Below are 21,459 nucleotides of genomic sequence, written 5' to 3'. Positions count from 1 at the left end.
ACATTAAATCATCCTCCCTGTTTGTGCTTCTCTGAGAGCTTTTTTCTCAGAGCTGAAAATCTGCGTCCACACCAAACAACCTGAAGGCTGCAGGGAGAGTTTCCTCTCCACTCAGTTCGTCCAACAGTTACCAGAAAAAAAACACAAAAGTTCCACATTGATTGAACGCAACCTTCGATAAATCGTTACCTCATATGGGTTTTTTTTCTATGATTTATGTTGTTGAATGAAAGACGCATTCCTTCAACAAACTGTTGATGCAGTCTGATACAATACAGCGTCCTTCATCCAGAAACTCAATTATTTGTGAGCACCCGACTGCATGTCCACACTTTTTGGAAAGAATTTGTACTTCTGCTGCGACTGGACATGAAATATTCTCACTGACACAGGAGTGAGTGCTGTGGTGAGATGATGCCGGCCCCGATGATGTTTGACAGGAATGAGACTCTGAATGAGACTTTTATCAGTAATGGAAGAAAACGATGACCTCGCCGTCAGCCCATCACGGCTCTTCACATTAAAAGTCACATTTTCTGTTGGAGTCAGAGTTAAAAACCTGCAGTTAGTCAGTAAATGTTAAAGTGCAGTAAGATGCTACAGTCTCCGACTTTGTTGAATGTCCGTCAGTCACTTAGATGCTGGACAGCTGGTGCTCAATATGACTGAGTGATAAAGACAGACAGGCGTCGTGAGCCTGTTCTGATTTAAAGCCAGCAAGTGTTTAATGTTTCTACAATCTCATGTTGTAGAAAAGAAACATTCATCTTCTGGTTAACTGACAGACGTCAGCGGCAGAATATCAAATTGGCAAAAACTAGTTAAGTGGTTGAGTGTCTCTGCTCCAATTACATTTACATTTAGCAGACGCTTCTGTTACAATAAGTACATTTGTCACAAGAAAGAAGCAACAACACATCACGTCGATAAAGCACAAAAGAAGAAATAGAAACAACGTTGAGCGATCGCTGCTGTCTGTTCTCCCTCACAAAGACTCGTTCTATAAAAATGATCTTGCTGCTTCCCAGTGAATTTTTTATGGATATCATCCCGATATTGTGAGTTTATTAAGTTTGACTCGTTCTGAACATCTGCAGAATCAAGTACCTTGAGAAGAATAAGGTGTGAGTAGGTTCCACCTGTTATTATAATATGTCAGATTACATTTAATCAACATTTCATATCCGCCGCTGCTCGTCTCATTTTCAGGTTGTAAAATTTAATCAAACTGGAATTCACGAAGATCTCAGCTAACAAAATCTGATTACACACCTCAAATCTTTTGATTATGGTTAATTTTATTTGCATGTTGCTGCGCCGTAGTTTATTAGATTTGATAAAGCAATCTGCAGCAATGCAGCCTCGATAGAATGCTTACAGACGTGTGATCACAGGCTGCACGTGTGGGAGTTTTCTTCATGACTCGTCACGTTGACACGGCCTCGGTGCAGCAGCACCACCAGCCAGACGACCTGGAGAGCTGCGACTTCAGCTTTAAGATCGCTTCTCTCACCTCCGCCTCACCTGCTGACCCCTGACCTGACCTCCTGCATACATTCTGCCGCAGTCAAGTCCAACACTTATCCGCTACACTGACGTGGTGACTGAGCTACCTTGTCACCTGGAGACCCTTCATAGATATTATAACATGGTAATCCTGCAGTTTCCTCACAGACGGCAGTCCCTCAGGCGCTCTGCATTGCAGGACCATTTATTTTCCTGAGGGAATTTATTTTTGTCAGGCAGCCTCAGAAAGTACCACAATTCCTACCTGACAACATTCAGCCTGTTTCTGTGGCTCAGCGTCGAGTTAAATCTTCTGTGTCACCGGGTTTTTGGGTGTGTCGGGTTAATCCAGGGCTGCTCAGATCCCTGCAGATGTTTCTGACACCGTGGTGTTTGTTTACAGCTCGCCGGCCTCTCAGGGACCTGTGAGCAGGCAGGTCGGCGTCACAAGCTCATTATCCAGTCGCCTGGAGGTTTAGATTCATCGCATTATATTAGCAGTTGTTAATTAACCACCTGAACCCGTCACGAATAGTAAGAGACAAAAGTTCTGGTTTCCCTGCCCTCCGTTCTCTCATTGAATCATTAATATGATTGACATGAGTGAAGTAATAATAATGAGCAAATTTCATTTTCAAATTTCTTACTAATTAAATACTCAGTGAAGACTTTTTAATGAGCAGATTCTATTTTGTGTGTTATAGCCAATTAATTGCGAAGCACACACGGGCGAAGGTTTGAAGCCGCTGTAATGTTTCCGCGCTTCATCTCTGACAGATCCGCAGTCAGCGCGAGAGCTGTGCGAGCATATTGGCGGAGGATCTTGATAATCTTCCTCAGCCAGAAAGAAGTTGTTAGTCAAGAGAAAAAGAACAACACGAACACCTGTTTCCTCCGATGACTACATGCTCAGAGATTAGTTAGGATTCAACAGATATTCTCATCTTATTTGCAATAACCCTCTGAGGGGCTGTTTGCTCTCTCAATGAAACAATATATATTTTGTCTAGGTAAACAATACTATTAGGGCTCCGTGGAAAAACAAATAGCATGGAAAGTAAGCTGCAGTCAGAGGGGATTGTGGGAATTCGGGGTTGCAATAATTTTCTCCAAAAAGATGATTGCTTTTTCCCGGCTGCTGTTGAGGGTGGAGCTGCTGCATGCGTTTCTTCTCCCTCGTGCTTTCTCTATTCCCCTGGAGCTGCTGTCTGTCTGCACTCAGGTGGACGTAATGCATGAAGAGCGCTCCTCCGTCACATACGACTCATCTATTGTTCTGACTTGGAATATTGCCGCCAAGTGTCAAGAAAAGGATAAAGACTGAAAGCAATTACCTCAGTGTGGTAAAGCAATCGTGTCTGTCACCACTTGATTTGAAATGCAGCTCCAACGCCACAAACACCTTCTACATAAAAAGCCCGCCTCCCGTCTGCCTTGTTAAGAGAAGACTCGCTTCTGTCAGCTGACGACGCTTTAGTCTGCGGGAAAACTTTACGCATTACCAGCACATCACACAGGGATCTGTTCAGAAGCAGAGCTGATTGCCTTCAGTTGTTGTTCTGCGGCCCTGCTGGTCTCTGACGGCTCTGCTGGTTCTGTTTGTCCCCCTGCAGACGGTCAGCACCGACCCGTATCCTGTGAAGCTCCACTATGACAAATCCCATGACCAGGTGTGGCTGCTCAGCTGGGGAGACATGGAGAAGAACTTCCCAACTCTCCAAGTAAGTTCACAGCTCATGGTTTATTACACTCAAATGTTATTTATTCTGCAGAGACTCATCCTGGTGTGATGGTAGAAGAGCAGAGAAGCAAAGACATTAGAGGGGTGTAATATGTGAGGATTGAGGAAGCTCTGCTCCGAGATGTGAAGGAATTATGCATCTCAGACATTCAGTACTGTCAGGATATGAGCCCGGCTCAGCAAAAGGCGCTGCGCAGGTGTTTTTATGGCACGTCTGATACATTTCCAGTCAAATATTAACTGAACTGTGTATTTTTGTTACACAAACCCAAAGTGATGTCTGCAAATGGCCCGTTTTCCCCGACCAGCAGTCCAACACTCATTAAACATCGATATGAAAACAGATAAAAGCAGAAAATAATTCCGCTTGAGAAGAGATGAATATATAATTGAAATAGTTTGATCAATTATCGAGTTGTTTCTGCTTTAGATCACATTACCAAGCTGAAGCTAGATGGTGGCAGTGTCCGTTTCTGCAGACCAGATATGTTGAAACTTTAACTTAATGTCTTTGTGTTGCATGGTTGAATGGAACATAAACCACCTGGTGAGAAAAACATCCTGTTTTGGTTTAAAACACCACAAACGTGCCTGGAGACGTCCCGACTTCTTGTCAGACAATCTGAGGTCTCATCAAACATCTTTCACATGTGCATCAGCCTGAACTGCAGCACCATCCCTCCACTTCTTGATATGAAACTCACATCATAAACATTTAACGTGAAGGCGATATGACACGTATTGCAGAAATGTCAGTTCATATATAAAATACCATACATGCCAGGTTTCTATAAAGGCTTGAATACCGGCCACAGAGTGTGAAACATTCTATAGGTGAGTCGACAGAGGCAAGGTCACAAAAACACAATGATCACTGAACACATTCACAGTGACAGAGTTTATTCTACCTTCAATCCATCAAGTAACTGCTGCTGCAGTTTGTTTTTAGCCTTTAAAGGACGCCATCACACAGCCCCCCTACAGTTCACTGTGAATAACCTTTGTAATGACATCACAACTTATTCAATGTGAATTCCTCCAACGCATCTCGTTTTTCCCCTTTTCCAATATACCATCAATGTGACATCAATCTCTTCAGCCTCTCCGGGATTATCAATATTTGATTTGTCTCGCTTGATGACGGGAAATGAACAGTCTCTTACAGAACGGCTGCTCGATGTTTCACACTGCCTTGTGTTTCTAAAACCAGCTGGAAATAACAGTTAGCAGCGGCTAACGTAACGTCTCATGTTTTCATCGGCTCTTTCTGGTTCTCTGATCCAAATTAAGATGCTGCAAAAGAAAATCAATTTAATTGTTTCATTAAAATGTACCTGGAACCGGAAGGAGGCAAAAGCTTTACTGTAAAAGTATTATTTTTACTGGTCTAGCTTCAGTCATGTCCATGTAAAGATTTTAACTTTTTTATTGTCAACAAGACAATTAAACTTAAAAAGCTGAAAGTCAACAATGAATCTCAGATCCTGTGTTCTGGGATAGAAACAACACCTACAGTCAACATATTTACTGATACTGTAGTATCTGTACTTTTTTAAAACTAGATTTTGTTTCCTCTCTGTCATTCTGAGTGTTTTTTACTCTCCCGACGCTCCTGCTCGTCGTCCCTGCACACACATCCATAAAGCAGACTTTGGTCTGTGGTAATTTGCTTTGTGCTTTGTGGCACAATCAAAGCAAACCCAGCCGACACACACGCACACGTCTGCACGCTGCCACGCATGCACCAGTGTTATTTAGACACGGTGACAGCGGCACACATCACCTCCCACTGCGAGGCCACAACATCTCAGCAATAAGGGAAGAGGAGCTGCATCCCAAATCACAGCACTGCAGCGAAGATAAAAACGATAGCAACATACTAAGTGTATTGTATTTATTGTACACTGCTTCTGTGAGATGAAACTCCATGAAAAAATAATTAAAACGTGTGTATTTGTGTTGTAACTTCAGCTACACGTGGGTAGAATCCAGCAGCACTGAATATATTCATCAGGCTCATGTTTAACGCCCACCTCCTCCTCCATTGGTATTCACCAGGTGATCAATCAGGCCAGTGGAAGAGTCTCCCACCACACCGTCCACACACAGCCGGTCGGCCGGCGCTTCGATCGCGTAGACGACTTCTTCATTCCCGCCTCCAGCCTCATCATTAACCACATCAGGTAGGTCCAGTATGATCCAAGAACACTCCTAATGCAAATTGATCTGCAAATCAAATTCACCCCCATCGGCATTTCATTCTCTTTTTTTCCCCTCCTCCACTCAATAATGATTTGGATGAACATTTTGTGCGAGTGCCTGTCTGTTACGGTGGCACTGAGGGTTTTTGGAGGGAGGCCCGGTTGTCATCTGTGCTGCAGGAAATGTGGCAGATCACCTGGAATAGATGTAAAAATAAATCCTAGTTACATCAGCTGTGGAGCCGAATCTTCAGAGCTGACTTTATAAACCCAAAAGCCACCAACATTATTATTTTATTTCTAAAAGATCAGTAAGACGTAAATAAAATCAGAATGCAGTCATCTGCAAACAAACGGTGTTCCTGAGCAGATGTGGTCATATCATTTAGTGAGTGTTAAAAAGTTGGCAGAAGTCTTTTGTGGATAAATAAAGGACGTCTTTGTCCGTATCAAATTTTTATTTTTAAAATGTTTCTGTCTGTTTCCACAAAACATGTTCCAGAGGGGAACAGTTGGAATATGACGTCCAGGTTTAAAGGTCTGAATCAAACATTAGTTAAAGATCTCATTCTCCTCATCTGTGTCATCAAACACATAATCCTGTTTTTCACCCCATCCTCGCTTCTGATTGGCTGAGTCTTTTGAGGATGCCCCTTTCATACCTAATCATGGTACCATCACCTGTTACCACTGACCCTTGTTTACCTGTTGGAATGATCCAGAAACACCAAATAAGATGAAATGGTAAAACACTGAACATATTGTCTGGTCATTACTGCACAGCTTCCTGACTTTTTTTTGGAATCAGGGTTGTATTTATAGCCAATCACGTGACAGTCATTTAGGAGGGACCGGCCCATTTCCCCACATAGACACAGCAGCACACCAGATGTTATTGTTCTGCTACCAGAAGTCGGATAATGAGATGAGAGAAACGAATGCTTCTTCTGAGGAGAGTTTCTGGTGTTGTCAGAGAGAGCGACAGTCACGACAGACTGAAATGTTCGAGGTGTTGTAGATAAACGACTTGATCATGTGTTTGTGGTGCTGATGATTCTTTGGCTATTTAAAACCATGAAGGGAACACGTGAGCTGCAACTAACAGTTATTGTCATTATGAACTGTTTCTTACATCTGCAGAGGAGGTCATGTCTTCACCCTGTCTGCTTGTTCATCAGCAGGATTATACAAAAACTACTGAGCAGACTTCAGGTCAGAATAGACTCCGTTAACTTTTTGTGCAGATTCGGATAAAGAGACAAATCCAGGAATCTTTTTTCACATTTTATTCACATTGCATGATACGGCCTTCTCAGACATTTCTGTTAAATCACAGAGAATAAAACAAAAATATCAATGACAAAATATTTAGCTGGCTGTTATCAGTGAGTCAGTACAGAAGGGGACTACGGGGCATTAGCGGAGGTATGCACTCTATTGAGTGCATTCCTCGTTTATTTTGTAGGTTTAGTCAATAACATGACAAAAAAGAGTGAAAGCTGTTACATCTTTCCAAAGTCCAAGGTGACATTTTGTAATGATTTGATGGAAACACAGTTTAAATGAGACATGAGCGACTTAAAGTCCAACAGCAAACAGATCGCTGTGTTTGAATTGTAACAAAGACTTCAGTTACCACAACGTGTATCACATGAAACATCATCGTCCAATAAGGGAACGCACGCAAACAAACAGCTAAATTATCAGTTTTTTCGCCTTAATGTTTGCTTACCAATGTACCAACAGTGACTTAATAATACAGTGTGATGCAGATCAACCTATGTGAAAAAAGCCAGCAGGCTGTGTGTGTTTGTACGTGTTTGTACCAGCTATGTGACTTTATGAGGGCAGGCAGTGTGATTATCCTGCTAAGTTCCAGGATGGTTTGTAAATTCTGATGACCATCATTTGGACCGAGCAGCGTCTGCAGCCTCGACTCAGCTCGATCTCATTTTAAATGCCCTGCATGTTAAAAATAGAGATTATCTAAACAAACACAGAGTCAACGTGAACTTTAAAAAACTGAATCAGCTGAAATGTTTATAGCTGCTGACATTTTCTCTTTGACAATGTCAGTGATCACAACACCAACGTCAGGACAAGAGGCTGGTTGTTCTTCTACACTAGTGCACCTGAACAAGGATGATTTATTTATGGTTCCATTTATACTTTTTAATCTGCATTAAGCTACACAGACAGTGGTCCAAGGGAAGCGTCTGGCACATCTCCTCCTCTCTGACACTTCAGTTTATCAACAACAAAGCAGAAACATGCTGAGTGTGTCCAAACGCCGCCGTGGTTTTTGGAAGTCATGAACAATTGTCACATTCGGGTTTAATGTGGGTGAGAAAAGATGCTCCCAAAATGCTCGACTAATGTCACAGAGAGGCCGGGAACCAGCAGGAGGTCTGGGGGATTCAGGATGTTAACGGTCTCCTGGGGAGAAGGAGTAAGCAGGCGAGTGTGTGTGTGTGTGTGTGCTGTAGGTGGGGGTTGCCGGCACAGCTGTAATTAGATCCACAGAGACCTGCAGGGAAGATTGCAGGAAACTTCGGCTGCTATTTTGCAGTGTTGTTTGACAATTAGCGTCTTCGCCAACTAGTTGCTGAAGCGGTTTGATGCTCTGATAAAGAAGCTTACTGCAGGTTACTGCTGCTGCAAGCTAGACCCTCCTGATGAATGTTGTTTACATGGCTAAAATATGAAACAATACCTTAAGACATACCTTTCTTAACCTAAATCTGCAATTCTGTTGTTGGGCAGTTAAACAGCTCTGATATTTGGACAGGACACTGTAAATACAACCAGCTACTAAACGCCGTTATTGCTAAACCAAATTAGCCAACACTGGCATAATCAACAGTGAGCTAACCCCAACTTTAATCTAGATTAGCTTCAGTTTTGTGTGGTGATCCCCTGGAAATTATACCCAGGGGTTTGTGATTATCAATTTTTGACATTATTCATATTTTTCTGTCAGATTGCTGATAAAATAAACTGATTTAAAAATGTGCTACGTTGGCTCTTATGCAGCATCGCCTCTCACACTGTCCTGTAGACACTATCTGATTGGTAACACATCACAATTAATGGCCTATAAACACTGAGTAAGTCTTCAAAGAAGCTAGTGACTAATGTTTTAAATAAATGCAGTGGAGAGGAAGTCTGAAGTAGCAGAAACAGGAAATGTTCACGTAAATTACCTGAAAATCGTACCTTGGTTAACAGACTCTTTGATTTCTAATAATCGTTATCGACCTTGAACAAGCTCCATCAGTGGACCCAGGGCTCGCAGAGACGCAGTGTGCCCTGAGCTGAAGATCACTGTAGGTGAACAGACTGCAGGTGAAAAGGTGTTGAGCAACACAAGTCGACTCTGAGCCCGAGGCTGAGGATAACCCTGGGCCTCGGAACGTGCAGTGTGCAAAGTTATTCAGTTTACAAAATACTTTCTGAGGAATTAACAACAATTTAAAAAAAAATACTTGCAATGTTAAAGAAAGTAAGATTTAAAATTACAGTATCCACACTAAAAGTGAACGTGGTCGATTCTGGGTCAAGTCTCAGAAATCAGTTGGGCAGTTTGTGTTCAATCCTGCTGACAAACAGACAAACAGACACGGGTCACTGACACATTTACTCTTGGTTTACTGAACGTCAAGTCATTTATGTAACTTTAACTGGTATGAAAAGTAATTTGTAATAATAGTAAATGATAATAATAAAACTAACTGTGTTGCAGTCGATGTTTGTCCGGCTCTATCAGTGTGTTTTCTCTTGACAACATGTATTAATTGATTGTCTACATTCCGCTGAGAGCAGATGGAAGTAGACATCGAAGCTGCCGGCTCTGCATGTAGTTTTGTTACAGACACATAAGTCAGCCTGTAACTGTGCTGTGAAGCGGCAACTGTGTGTTTAACAGGGAATTAATCAGCGTACAGTTGAAGTACACAAGGAGCTTCGGGTCTATGTGCGCTCATGATGTCGTCTTTTATTCGGACAGCTGTTTTCATCACAGACATTAGGAAAGTTTAAATTAACTGCTGCCTTGTGGCTGTAAGTTATTTCTCTATTTTTCTTTATCTAGTAGCCGCACTGCCATTTGTCTGCTGGCAGGAACGCAGCATTGATTGGTCGATTTAGCAGCATGAGCAGTGTGTGAACAGCCGACATATATTCAGCAACTTCCGGGGATTGTTCAATGACTGGGGATTCCCTCAGCAGCTACTTTAAAGCGAGCAGGAACTTCTGGGGGCTGTCATTCATTAAAACCATCGACTTACAGTCAAGCAACTCTGCAACTCTGCATTTCTTACTTTACCTACATTCTTCAGGGCAAAACGAGCCGAGCGAGATGTTGATTCGATGTGTTTCTGCTGGAGGTCGGGCGACAAGAATTGCTGTTATAGATATCTTTTACTGTGCAGCGCTCATTGTTCTGCTCCCCGTTTGTGACTTTTACCCTCGGGATGTTCGAGCGAACTGCAGAGCAAAGTGTCGAGACCCAGTCGGCTCTAATCTGAAAATATTGACACGAAGATAAGATGATGAAATGTGAAGTAGTTGAGCAGAATCCTGTTGTGCAGAACCAGGGTGGATGTTTAATGCATTAATCATTGGTACAAACGACAAACAGCAGCTGTCAGTTTGGCTGAGAGCAATCTGGGTCTGCCAATAAAACAACCCAGCTGTGTTCACATTCAGGCGAGGACAAACAGTGTTTGATTATTAATTTATCAATCATGAAAAAAATGTCTTGCTGGTGCTGAAAATATTTTCATTGCAGGATAAATGCACTGCTGACCTTTGTCTTCCAAGCATGTTACCAACACATCACAGTACGCGAGCACTGTCCATTGATCCGTCACAACAGAGACAATATTGAACACATTCCAGAGCAAAACAGCTTCAACAGTGTCTGACAGGCTGTGGTAATATCGGTCTAATAACATCAGCTCTGTCTCCCAGCGGATGAGGAAGGAAAATTGTTTTCAGGTTTAAACTGCACAGTACATTTTAGAAATGACTCTTCTCTGAATTCTCACCTGTCTCTGAGCTTATTTTTAATACAGGTGGGACACAGAGGGATCAAGCAGCCGTCTGTTTAGTGTCGGAGCACTTCCTCTGATTTTAATCTAACACGTCGCACCTTCCAAGTCACATGAAGCCTATTTGGCTGGTTTGACGTTCAGGTTGAGACCTACAGTCTCCCGTCTGTTAAATTAGCAGATGGAAAAAAAAAATCTAACCTCAGTCGGTCATTCATGAGTCTGAATAAGACTAATTTCTAAAATGACTCAAAATAAATGGACCCTGGTTAATAAACTATAAGAGGATAGTTCCCAGTAAGTTTAGAAAGGAATTCTACTTTCAACGTAAAGTACAAATGAAAACTATTCCACAGACTCGACCATCGTGCAATGAGATCACACGACGCACGTTAACATGCCAACGTTCCAACCCATGACTGCTCGGTACCAGCGGGTTGGACCCAAGCCTCCAGGAAAAGGCTGTAAATTTGATTAAAAAATTAAATAAATAAAAAATACGTCACACCTCTTCAACTGACTCGTATCACTGTCGGAATTTGAGGCATTCAGTCCAATAAAATCCCCATTCGAGTTGAGCAGAAGTCTCCAGTGCACACGCTCTCTGGACCGCACAACACCTGTAAAGTTGAGCTTTTAATAATTAATAATGCCACTGAGCAGCTTTCACAGGAATAAACGGAGCTCCACCTACAATTAATATAACATCCTTGGTCGGATCATGTCCAACATTCAACTCAGCCTTCATTCCGATCTCAACGTATCTGTAAAGTTTCATGATCACAACAAAATCAATGCGGGCCTGTGGCAGAAAGTGTCAAATGTTTGGCCACTTTGCTGGGACCACACTTATTTTCACACTGAACCTTCATTTTCATCTCAAATCTATAAAGTTTTGTGACTGGATCTTGCACAGTTGCAATGTTTCCACAGACAATCACCTGTCAAAATACTCACAACTGCTTCTCTTAGTGTTAGTTCCTCCGTGAAGGAGCTGCATCAGGTGTCTCCAGGAGCTTCATGACTCACAAGGTGAAAACATTACCAGCCAACACCGTCACAGTTGGTAATAAAACAAATGTGAACATTAAAGTTTTTCTTTTTTCAGCAAAGTTCAGTCAAAATTACCTGTAGCTACAAAATGTTCAAACTAAATCTGACCACAGAGCTGTTCAAACTGCAAGAACACCAACCATCTTTCTGAAACTCCAGAAATCCACACAGCAGTCCGGCAGCTGAAAGAGTCAACCACAATCTATCTGGTGGAAATCTGGCTCGAGAAAAGCCAAGCTACAAACTGACCTGAGCCTGCACAGTGTCTGCCCGACTCTTAATAAAACATCACATCATCCATGACTACATTTTAAAAAGCCCACACAGAACTGTTCTGTTCTGACCTCAGGTTCTGTACCCAACGGACAAAACGATCTGTGGATCAATGATTCCCACCACGGGGATGATCACGTGTCTGTGGCTTTCAAACAGCCATTTTCTGTTCACAGGTACAGACAGCTTGGTGTTCAAATGGCATAAAAGATGATGAATGACTGCGCGATTGAAGTGCCTGTCAGCATCGATCAGCTGCTATTCACATTTAATTGAGGCCTGTCAGCTTCGTGCATATTCCTCCTCTACGCTGCTCAGCTATTAAAACGTAATGTGCCATTAACAGATTCTTTGGGTTTTTCTAATGATGAGCATTTTCACTGATCAATGCCCCACATGTAAAACTGCTATCATCCTATTAGTGGGGAATGTGTAGATGATGCTGTAGTGCCAATATGAAGATTGTCAGGGACGAGAATGTGGCGGTTTAGCTGCTTGAATGGGCCTTTTTTTTCTATCCTGAACGTTTCTTTAAGATTCTGCCAGCTAATTTAGAAATCAGTTTGCATTCCTTCTCTGAGTTTGACCTCATCCTGATACGACGAGATGCTGCCACTGTCTGTATGAGAATGCATGAACCGTGGAAACCAAGCCAAAGCAGAAATCGACCATAGCAGCAATAGCATGAGAGGTAGAGTAAAATGAATAGAAGTCGGAAGCTTTTGTGGCTTCTGATCTTGTAGAAAGAATGCCAGTTTGAACTCCGAGTCCCGGTGATGGGAGGAAACACATCAACAGGAAAACAGACGTTGAAACAAACACTGTTGTGCTCCATCAAGTGAACGTCCGTCCGTTACTTCTTGTTCTACCTTGATTTCTATCACTCAACTTCTTTACCTCCTCCATCAGCGGGGTTCTTTCTCTTTTGCAGTTATTCCCGTCTCTCTATCGTTACCTGGGGATAGCGACTGGGAAAATCAATGCTTCCGTCTGTTTTGGTTGCACAATGGCTGAAGTGTTTCCTTTGTGCTGAAATTCATCCTTAATTTTTCCACGAGATATCGATCCTGGTGGTTGACTGAATAGCAAAACAAAAGAAGGAGCCGATCTATCCACTGATGATGACATTTTTTCTTCAGCCATCACACTGTGCAGTCAGCATCTACTTCAGAATAAGTTAAACAAAAATAAGTCTATTACCAGTTTAAAGCCTTGAAAAATAGATATTCAGACACTGTGCATGATTCGACGACCTGGCACTGGATCAAAGTTGGGTCATCACCAGACTTGTAAGCTTCATCCTGCAAGAGCTTGAAATTCCTGCACAGAATGAAACAGCAATCCGTCCTGTAGTTGTTGAGATAATTCAGTCTGGAGTGGTGGTCTGATTCATAATTTGGCGAATTCAATAAGTCAAAATGTGTTATTGATTCCATGTTTTTCTTTGTTTTTCTCTTTAAATTGCCCACAGATTCGGACTCATCCTTCATCGAAATGAGCCTGTTCTCCACAAGATCGACCTCGAGACAACGTCGTATGTGAAAAACATCAGCCTACGGGAGTACAACTGCATCCCCAAGTCTGTCGCCTACACCCACCTGGGCGGCTACTACTTTGTCAACTGCAAACCCGACTCCACCGGAGCCACACAGCCTCAACTCATCCTGGACAGTGTGACAGATAGTGTGATCGGCCAAAACCGCGACGTCACCGGCACTCCCTTCGTGTCTCCAGACGGCCACTACTTGGTCACTGTGGACGACGGCGACGGCCTGATGAGGATCCAGATGATCTCCGAGCGGGGAGAGATCCAGGAGCCCTTCGACATCCACACCAACCTCCACCTGTCTGATCTGGCCTTCCAGCGCTCCTTCACGGAGGTCCACCAGTACAACGTGTTCGGCAGCTCCGGCCGTCAAACTGACGCTCTGTTTGTGGAGCTGAGCAGCGGCAAGGTCAAGATGATCAAGAGCTTAAAAGAAGCCACCAAGTCGTTCGAGTGGCCGTGGAGCAGTAGGAACAGGGTAATGGCGGGCAGCGGACTGTTCGGACAGTACCTCATGACCCCGTCCAGAGAGTCCCTCTTCATCTTGGACGGACGGCTCAACAAGCTCAACTGTGAGATCACCGATGTCCCCAAAGGCAACGTGGTGGTGTGGGTCGGGGAGTCTTAGGTCATAACATCGAGACACAACGAGCTTTGTTTTCCTCACAAACGTACTGTTGCACTGAATTCTGTTGCAGAGTCTTTAATTTTGTGGGAACTCACTCATTCAGAAACCAAATTGAGCATTTTTTAAATCTAGTGTAATGGATTTGGCTGTAATCCAAAATAGAAAACACACAACCGAGTGAGTAATTGATTTATATATCGTCTTAAAGCCAAGTTAAAATAATGAGTTTAAGTCAACATAAAGTTGCTTGCTGGGAATCTTTTTTCAGGACAATTGGTATGAATCCTTTAACATGTGCAACTTTGCATTATTATTCACAATTTTTCAGTGTGTGGGAATGCTGTAGATAATCTCTGAACAAAACTAATATTAAGTGAATTGGAATAATTCAATATATATACTGTCTATGTCCAGATTAACTCTTGTAATTTAATTTTTCCCATCCCCGACTTTTTTCCTGTGCCTTCAAGGAAAATTCCCCTCCATCAGAGGAATTAGCGTAATTATTCCCAGTGTGACTGCTGACTGCACCTCTTTCTTTGACCCCTCCATTCGTGGTGAGCGTGGTTTATCACAAATCTACCGCTCTGGTCTGTCTGTTCCAACGCAGCCGACTCAGTCTAATTAAAACGAGCCCTCGCTGTGATCCCAACCTGTTTGAAGTGCAGACTGAGTGCTTCATTATGGTTGTGCGATCTATAACCTTTGATCCAAAATTATAACCAGCGTTGGAAGGTTTTTGAAATATACATTTTTTTTTTTTTTTTCCTTTTTAGTCCAAAGCAGAAAAAAACGAAGGTCTGTGGCGATGTTAGTTGAATTGTACCAGCTTTATACACTGCACATTGTGAAGTCTAGCGATGAGTCAATAGAGCACTCGTGCGTGAAGAAACCCTCTCATAATTTCAATATCCCAGGACCAAAAGAGAAGAAAAGAATCGTAGAATATAATAGAAGGAGAGAAAAAAAAACATGCATTGTCTGCTCTGTCTGACAGCATGTTCCAAGCGGATGTTTTAATGTGAAGTAGCGTTGAGCTAGCACGCGGGGGAGCGGGGTAGATGTACTGTCTAGAGGGTCTTTGAGGATAAGCTCTGAATATAAGAAACTTTCTGAATGCTCCTGCAGTAGAAACATAGCTGGCAAGTCAATGAAACCTAGCTGGACACATTTCTATGCATTTTCACCCTGGCACTCTTTGACTCTGTGAATCACAATGGGCAACTGTATCTCAAATTTAGTACGGATTTTTGATGTGTACAGATTATATAAATCATTCTGTCCTTCCTGTTAACTCGTGTATATTTTACTTTCTCCCCTGTCACATGTTGTTTCAGACCTTTAAACCTGACTGTACTGCTGATGACGACCTCTGACCTTTCTCTCTATTTATGTTCTGTACATAGCGGCCGACTGTGAGTCTATTAGTTTCCCATCGATGTACAGATTCATGCAGGTTCTGGTCATTTTCTGAGCCGGTAATCACCCTCCTTTTTAACAAATGAAAACAACCACGCAGCTGTCATTATCTACATCCTGTACTCATTGTGATCACACACACACACACACACACACACACACACACACACATATACAACACACACACACCGCTTTCACCTCCATATAGCCATGTCTTGTATGTTTCTTCATGTGATTGTTATTTATATAGAGAAAACACGCTTGTCATTTTACCCAACAATAAAAACTAGACCATGAAAACGAGTGTGATATCGTGTCTTTACTCTGTCGAGGCGGAACACAGACAATCACGTATTGACAAGTTTCCTTTCGGAGCTGAAGCAGCCAGTTGCCAATTATTATGCTACAAGAACGAGGTCAAGACTCTGTTGTCCCTCTGGGTATATTTTTCTTGTAGGAAGGCATGCAGTAAAATGCATCATGATAATTAACAAAGAGAGAAAATACAGATGTAAGATTGACTGAAACAAAAGCAGGCCGAGTTAAAGCAGAGCAGTGGAGAAACATGTCCAGCACTCAGTTTACATTCAAATTTAAATGATCTTTGTCTGACATTCTGGACTTTTTGGAAAAATGTGTGAGTGACATGCGCTGCCTGAGGGCTGAATGAAGTTTATCCACCACTATTAAAGATGCACTTCCTTATAGAATTATCATACTCTGTTACTTCCTCACTTAAAGTTGAGCTTTGAAATATTAAAGCACAGATGACACACATCACGAGGTGGAGGCGAGGGTGGTGACCTTATAACAGTCAAGTCGCACCACTGGATATTTTTATGGACCAGCTGTTTGTGGCGACCAAAACCAGCCATTTCTCACAGGAAGTTCAGACCAACTCCCTCAGTGATCGTCGTACCCAAACAGGTATTTTAAAGCCCAGCAGAGTTTATTCATAGACAACTTGACTCCCAGATTCTGCTATAAGCAGCAGATTAAATTTAGTGACTTCGAGCACAAAGTTAAGTTATATGTCAAAAAACATTTGGCGAACAGTGTTGCTCATCAACATTGTCTGGAAACAGTCCAGAGAAATATCCAAATAGACTGCAGGGAGGCTTTAAGCCAAATCATGATGTCTTCCAAACCCAAGTTGTTTGTGTTTAAACTGAAACACAGCATAATCACAGTGTTGGACAAGAGAGAAACAGAAAACATACCGGGCTCACATTTATTCTGCCCACTGGGTTGACAAAGCAACGGCAAAAAAACAGGACGCATCACGATGCGAACAAGGGATTAAGTGCAAGTATTCGAGACAGTGGTGGCTCATTTAAACTGCTTTATATTCTGATACATAGTTGAATTCATAGCAATTAATCATTTTGTAATGTAATGCAGTGGAAGTGTTGGAAGCATTAAACAGAAACGGTCAAGTGAAGAACCTTAACAATGGTACCAAAGTGCAGAGCTCGTTCTAACAGTGACACTGTGGGTCAACGACACTTCTGTCATCAGCATTATTGTTGCTGCTAAGTTTACTGGTTCCTGTTTGTGTGCTGTGATTAATGTTCAGTGTTCTGTGATGGTACACTGAATTTACTGGTTCTGTTGTTCAGACAAAACAAGACATCTGAAAACACCCCTTCAGGCTCTGGGAAGGTTTTACCAAACAATCAAGAAAACATTTGGTAGATTAATCAAACATGAAAATAACAGCTCTGAAGTCAGCACTGTGTTATCACGGACACTAACGATTTGTTGTAGGCGTCCCACAATTGCTTTGGTTTGATTTTGTCTAAAATGTGCAAAATGGGACAAAAAATGCGACACTGGCTAGTTTCAAAACCTCACCGAGCAAAACAGTGGAGTCATGAATGATGTTTGTCAGAGCGTTACCGGCTGCATTATGAGCAGCAACAGTTAGTCAACCCACTGACTGCTGGTTCTGTTGGACAACACATTCACATTACAGACGAGCAAAAGGTCGCCCAGCGTGAACGGTCCAGAATCTGCGTCAGTGAAAAATGAGTTTCCTGATCCAATGAAACCTGCACACTGAAAACAGCAATTAGAGATAAAATTTGGAGGTTTGCTACAAGAATATTATTACATTCAATATGAGACAATTTCTTCTCTTTAAAGTCACATTCACTGAATTTTATCAAACTAGTTTCCTTGATTACAAACATACTGAATGGATCATTAAGGAAATCCAAATCTCGATGATCAGACAAGATTTCTCTGAACTATATTCTACCTGTTAGTATTTTAGCTCAGCTCACACTCAGGGTGGTTTTCTCCCTCTGGGCTCGTTCATATCTAAAGTGGACCCGGCTGCAGGTTCTGGGACGTGTTCTGGGTGAAAGTATCCTCCAAATTGCATGAAGCTGTACACTTATCTTTGAAATCCACGTGAAGAGCTAATTACATCTGAAGAACCTCTACATCTGATGAGCCTGCTGCACAACTTTCAGCCATATGTTAGACAGAAGAGCGCGGTTCTGCTTCTGTTCTGTATTTATTATATGGTACTTTTATGGTACAGGAGTGTGTAGACCTGTTGCTGACTCTGACTCTAATCCATCTGAATAGTTTCTGATTAATTTGAACGTTGAAGTGTTCTTCACAGTCGGCCAAGAGCCAAACGACCGCCTCCTCTTTGACTTTAGACTTTTATTCATCCCACATCAGGGAAATTCACTCGTTTAATCTCAATTACAGTGAATAGTTTCAATTTTCAGTTTCATCAAAAGGAGACAAAATAGGAAATCCTCATTTTAATTAAAAAGCAGATATGAGTGGAAAATAGATGAAATGTATCATCCAGGCCGCTAAACTGTTTGCTGTTATTATTAATTATTATCAATTCACTACATCTAAAGAGAAATTACAACAGATAACTTTAATTATGATCACTGATGAATGTGGATCAGTCTGCACACATGATTGTTGTCATCAACAACTATTTTTCAGATTAATTGTCAACTTGTTTGTTTGCACAGTTGTCATTTTTTACCACTTCTGTCATTTAATAGACACAATTATTGATCTATTACTTGATGCTTTTATTAATTGTGTATAATAAATTCACATATTGAGTGTCTTTCATGGTCTGTGCTCATAGTTTTTATGCCAAAAGTATTAGAATATACATGATATAGTTATATGACATGATATACAATATATGACAGGCTGCAGCGGTTGCAGTCATCAGTCTCCAAATGCACGAGTGACAAAACATATATGTACATATAAAAAACGTATGCATGTAAAAACAGCATGTATCAGGGTTTGCAGTCCGTCGTCGACGGCTGACAGACATCAACTTCTGAGCCCTGATCATCGTAACATCGCTCTGCACCAGACAGCACAAAAACATAGTTTAGCAGGAACGCTGGCAGAGCCCTCAGAAGCACTCTGATGAAGCGCTTCTGTACGGAGAGAAACGGCGCTGCACGTTAGTTCTGAGGCCGGCAGCTGTTGGCATTCGCAACATGTGGGAGAGGAAATGAAAAGAAATTCATTGCTGCTGTCTGGAAGTCCTGGTTTTAATCAATCTTAGGCAAACTAAAGACGCTCTTACACTGCTGGCATCTTTATTTCTCTCAACCGTTTACATTAGCGTAGCTTAGCTTAGCCTCCTCAGTATAGCTAGCCGGCTAACTTTGTTTCAAGCTTCTGAGGGTGAACGCAGCTGTTCAAGTTTAAGACACTATGTTGCCTTTAACAACAATAAAGGAGCACTATGTAATTTTGGACTCAAATTCAGAACTTTCATATTTACAATATTAATGAGGTAATGATGCAGAAATGTTTACATTCCATCAGTGTACAAACAAGCTGTTCTCAAAGGAAAATAAGGTCCCAGATCACTGTTTGAAGCCAGAAAGGTGGCAGGGTCCGCCACATATAAACAAAGTAAAACAGTATAAATAATCTTGTCCTGTAAAGTCAGTTTGTTTAATCATGGGAACGAAGAGAGTTAGTTTATTTAGACATGAAATATCTGCCAGTGAAGATTTTCTCTTCTCATTAACATTTCTTCCCCCAAAACTACAAAGTGCACCTTTAATCTCTAAATGATGGATCGATATCCGTAATCTTTAATCTGCAAAGTGACTGCAGCTGGCAGAAAAGTAAAGGAAGTGAGGAGATCTCTTTTCCTTCCAACATGTCAGGGAGTGAAGGGGAAAAGAAGCCTGACACAGACGGCAGTTTGAATGTATGTGGAAGTCTTCTGATGCTGATGACATCGTTCGGTTCCTCTGCAGAGATCAACAGAGCCGAAAGCTTCGGTGCCGCCATTCTCATGATCACGCTTCCCACAGCGCTCCGGATAAACGCCCTCTAATGCATTCCTCCCCCCACCGCTCCCAATTTATATTCATCACCGAGTCACACAGGCTGGTAGTTTATATTAATATTCTTCCGTACAGAATCCCCTTTAATAAAACAGCCATGTGAAGAGAAAAGAGGTCCTGGCACTTCCTTAATTATCTATCATGGATCCTTTATCTTCTCCCGGTCACATGGGAGGGCCTCGGTCTCCTCCCCACCACACACTCTTGTCTCGCCTCCATCAGGAGAATTTAGCACCAGACTTGGCCTCTCTCTATTATTCCATTCACAAGACGAGCAGCGTAATCATGCCGCCGGGTCCTTAATCATGTTGCCGGGCCTGCCAACAGCACCACCTCTCTGCTCCATCTGTACGGAGGAGCCTGATGACTGATTGAGGCCACTGGTGGAGCTGCACCTTGTGCTGGTTGTAGGTCCTCATCCTGCATTCTCCCGCCTGCTCCCCCTCTCTGTGCCTGCAGAATAATCAGTGTGCTTCTGAGCGGAGGACGGCAGCAGTTAGAAAATGGATTTTCTCTCAGGGACAGAAGTGTCCCTACATGGAAAAATGGACGATTGGCTGTGGTGCAATAAGCACAATGTAAATATAGAAAGGGTTTAATTACATGGGGGGAAAATAAATCACACACTTGCAGAATGTCCAAATTATTTTCTTTTGAGGGGTGATTATTGATTCGTCTTGTTACTAAAGGTTAACATCACCGTGCTCACAGTAACAATGCTAACACAAAGAGGGAGGAGTCATCACATCACTGAATCTCCCTCTGGGGCCAGACTGTGGTGACAGAAACACACCAAGACCAAACACATCCACATCAAATGACTTCTGAGGAAAAAATGCAAAATTAAATAACACATTTCAGAGAGCAGGTTGACAACTGATTCACAGTCAGTTGACAGGTGTGATAATGTTGTGATGAAACGGGGCAGGTCCGACTGATTTCTACTGTTATCACTGCAATTACACTGAGACCAGGAGCCTTCTCTCCACAAAGACAAGGAACAAACAACGTGTAGATAAAGAAACTCAGTGGTTAAGCCACTCTCTGAAGTGTGTGTTGGGTTTTAGTGTGTTTCTCCCACTGACTTCAGTACAGCGGTCACTACAGTCTGACCCAGAGTAAGATTCAGTGACATAATGACCCTTCCTTCTTTTTCAGGTTCCTTGATGTGAAGCAGGAAATGTTTATCAATGTTTCACCATCTTAAAGGCCAACTTTTCCACCTAATAGAGATGACAATATTGTTACGACTGGCGAACAAAAGGACCCAAATGCAAGTCACCAAGGTTGAATAAGGTAAAACTTAAGTCCAGACAACAAAACTGGCAGGCGATGGGGCAAATATCAAAAAAGATCTACTGAGAACAATTCAGACAGACACAAAGCAGGAACGCTGAGACATGAGTGGAAAACACAGCAACAAAGATTGCAAACACAGAAGAAACACAAGGAATGCTGTTTTATATAAGAGTCATTTAGCACGAGGCAACGCGACGCTGCAACCTCCGGCTACCACGTACTTCATCCCTGGGTTGGACAAACATGGGGGCGGCAGCGCCGGGAAATTTAATTCCAAGGCAGTGAAAATAGAAAACAGGGGGGAAAGACAGAGTAAGGAAAAAGATGACACACAAGGAGGAAACCTACAAAATAAAACAGGAATTGACTAAACTGAAA

General features: G+C 42.2%; 1 protein-coding gene and 1 long non-coding RNA gene across 3 annotated transcripts in view; one reads left to right on the top strand and one right to left on the bottom strand.

Moving 5' to 3' along the window:
- The window catches only part of fstl5 (follistatin-like 5), a 176,916-nt gene extending 161,195 nt beyond the window's left edge, over nt 1-15,721 (top strand). For both annotated transcript variants that reach the window (XM_030396695.1, XM_030396693.1), the window contains 3 exons: nt 3,120-3,227; nt 5,306-5,430; nt 13,297-15,721. In XM_030396695.1, coding sequence (XP_030252555.1) covers nt 3,120-3,227; nt 5,306-5,430; nt 13,297-13,999 — 936 coding nt within the window. In that variant the 3' untranslated portion in view covers nt 14,000-15,721. The remainder of the gene's footprint in view (nt 1-3,119; nt 3,228-5,305; nt 5,431-13,296) is intronic.
- LOC115568933 (uncharacterized) overlaps nt 5,424-21,459 on the bottom strand; it is a 121,494-nt gene continuing 105,458 nt past the window's right edge. Inside the window, exon 3 of the long non-coding RNA XR_003981467.1 lies at nt 5,424-5,645. This is a non-coding gene — a long non-coding RNA (uncharacterized LOC115568933). The remainder of the gene's footprint in view (nt 5,646-21,459) is intronic.

The sequence above is a fragment of the Sparus aurata genome, chromosome 18 (assembly GCF_900880675.1).
Source record: "Sparus aurata chromosome 18, fSpaAur1.1, whole genome shotgun sequence".
Taxonomy (NCBI): domain Eukaryota; kingdom Metazoa; phylum Chordata; class Actinopteri; order Spariformes; family Sparidae; genus Sparus; species Sparus aurata.
The sequence above is the reverse complement of the archived record's forward strand: the minus strand, read 5'-3'. Positions and strand labels throughout refer to the sequence as shown.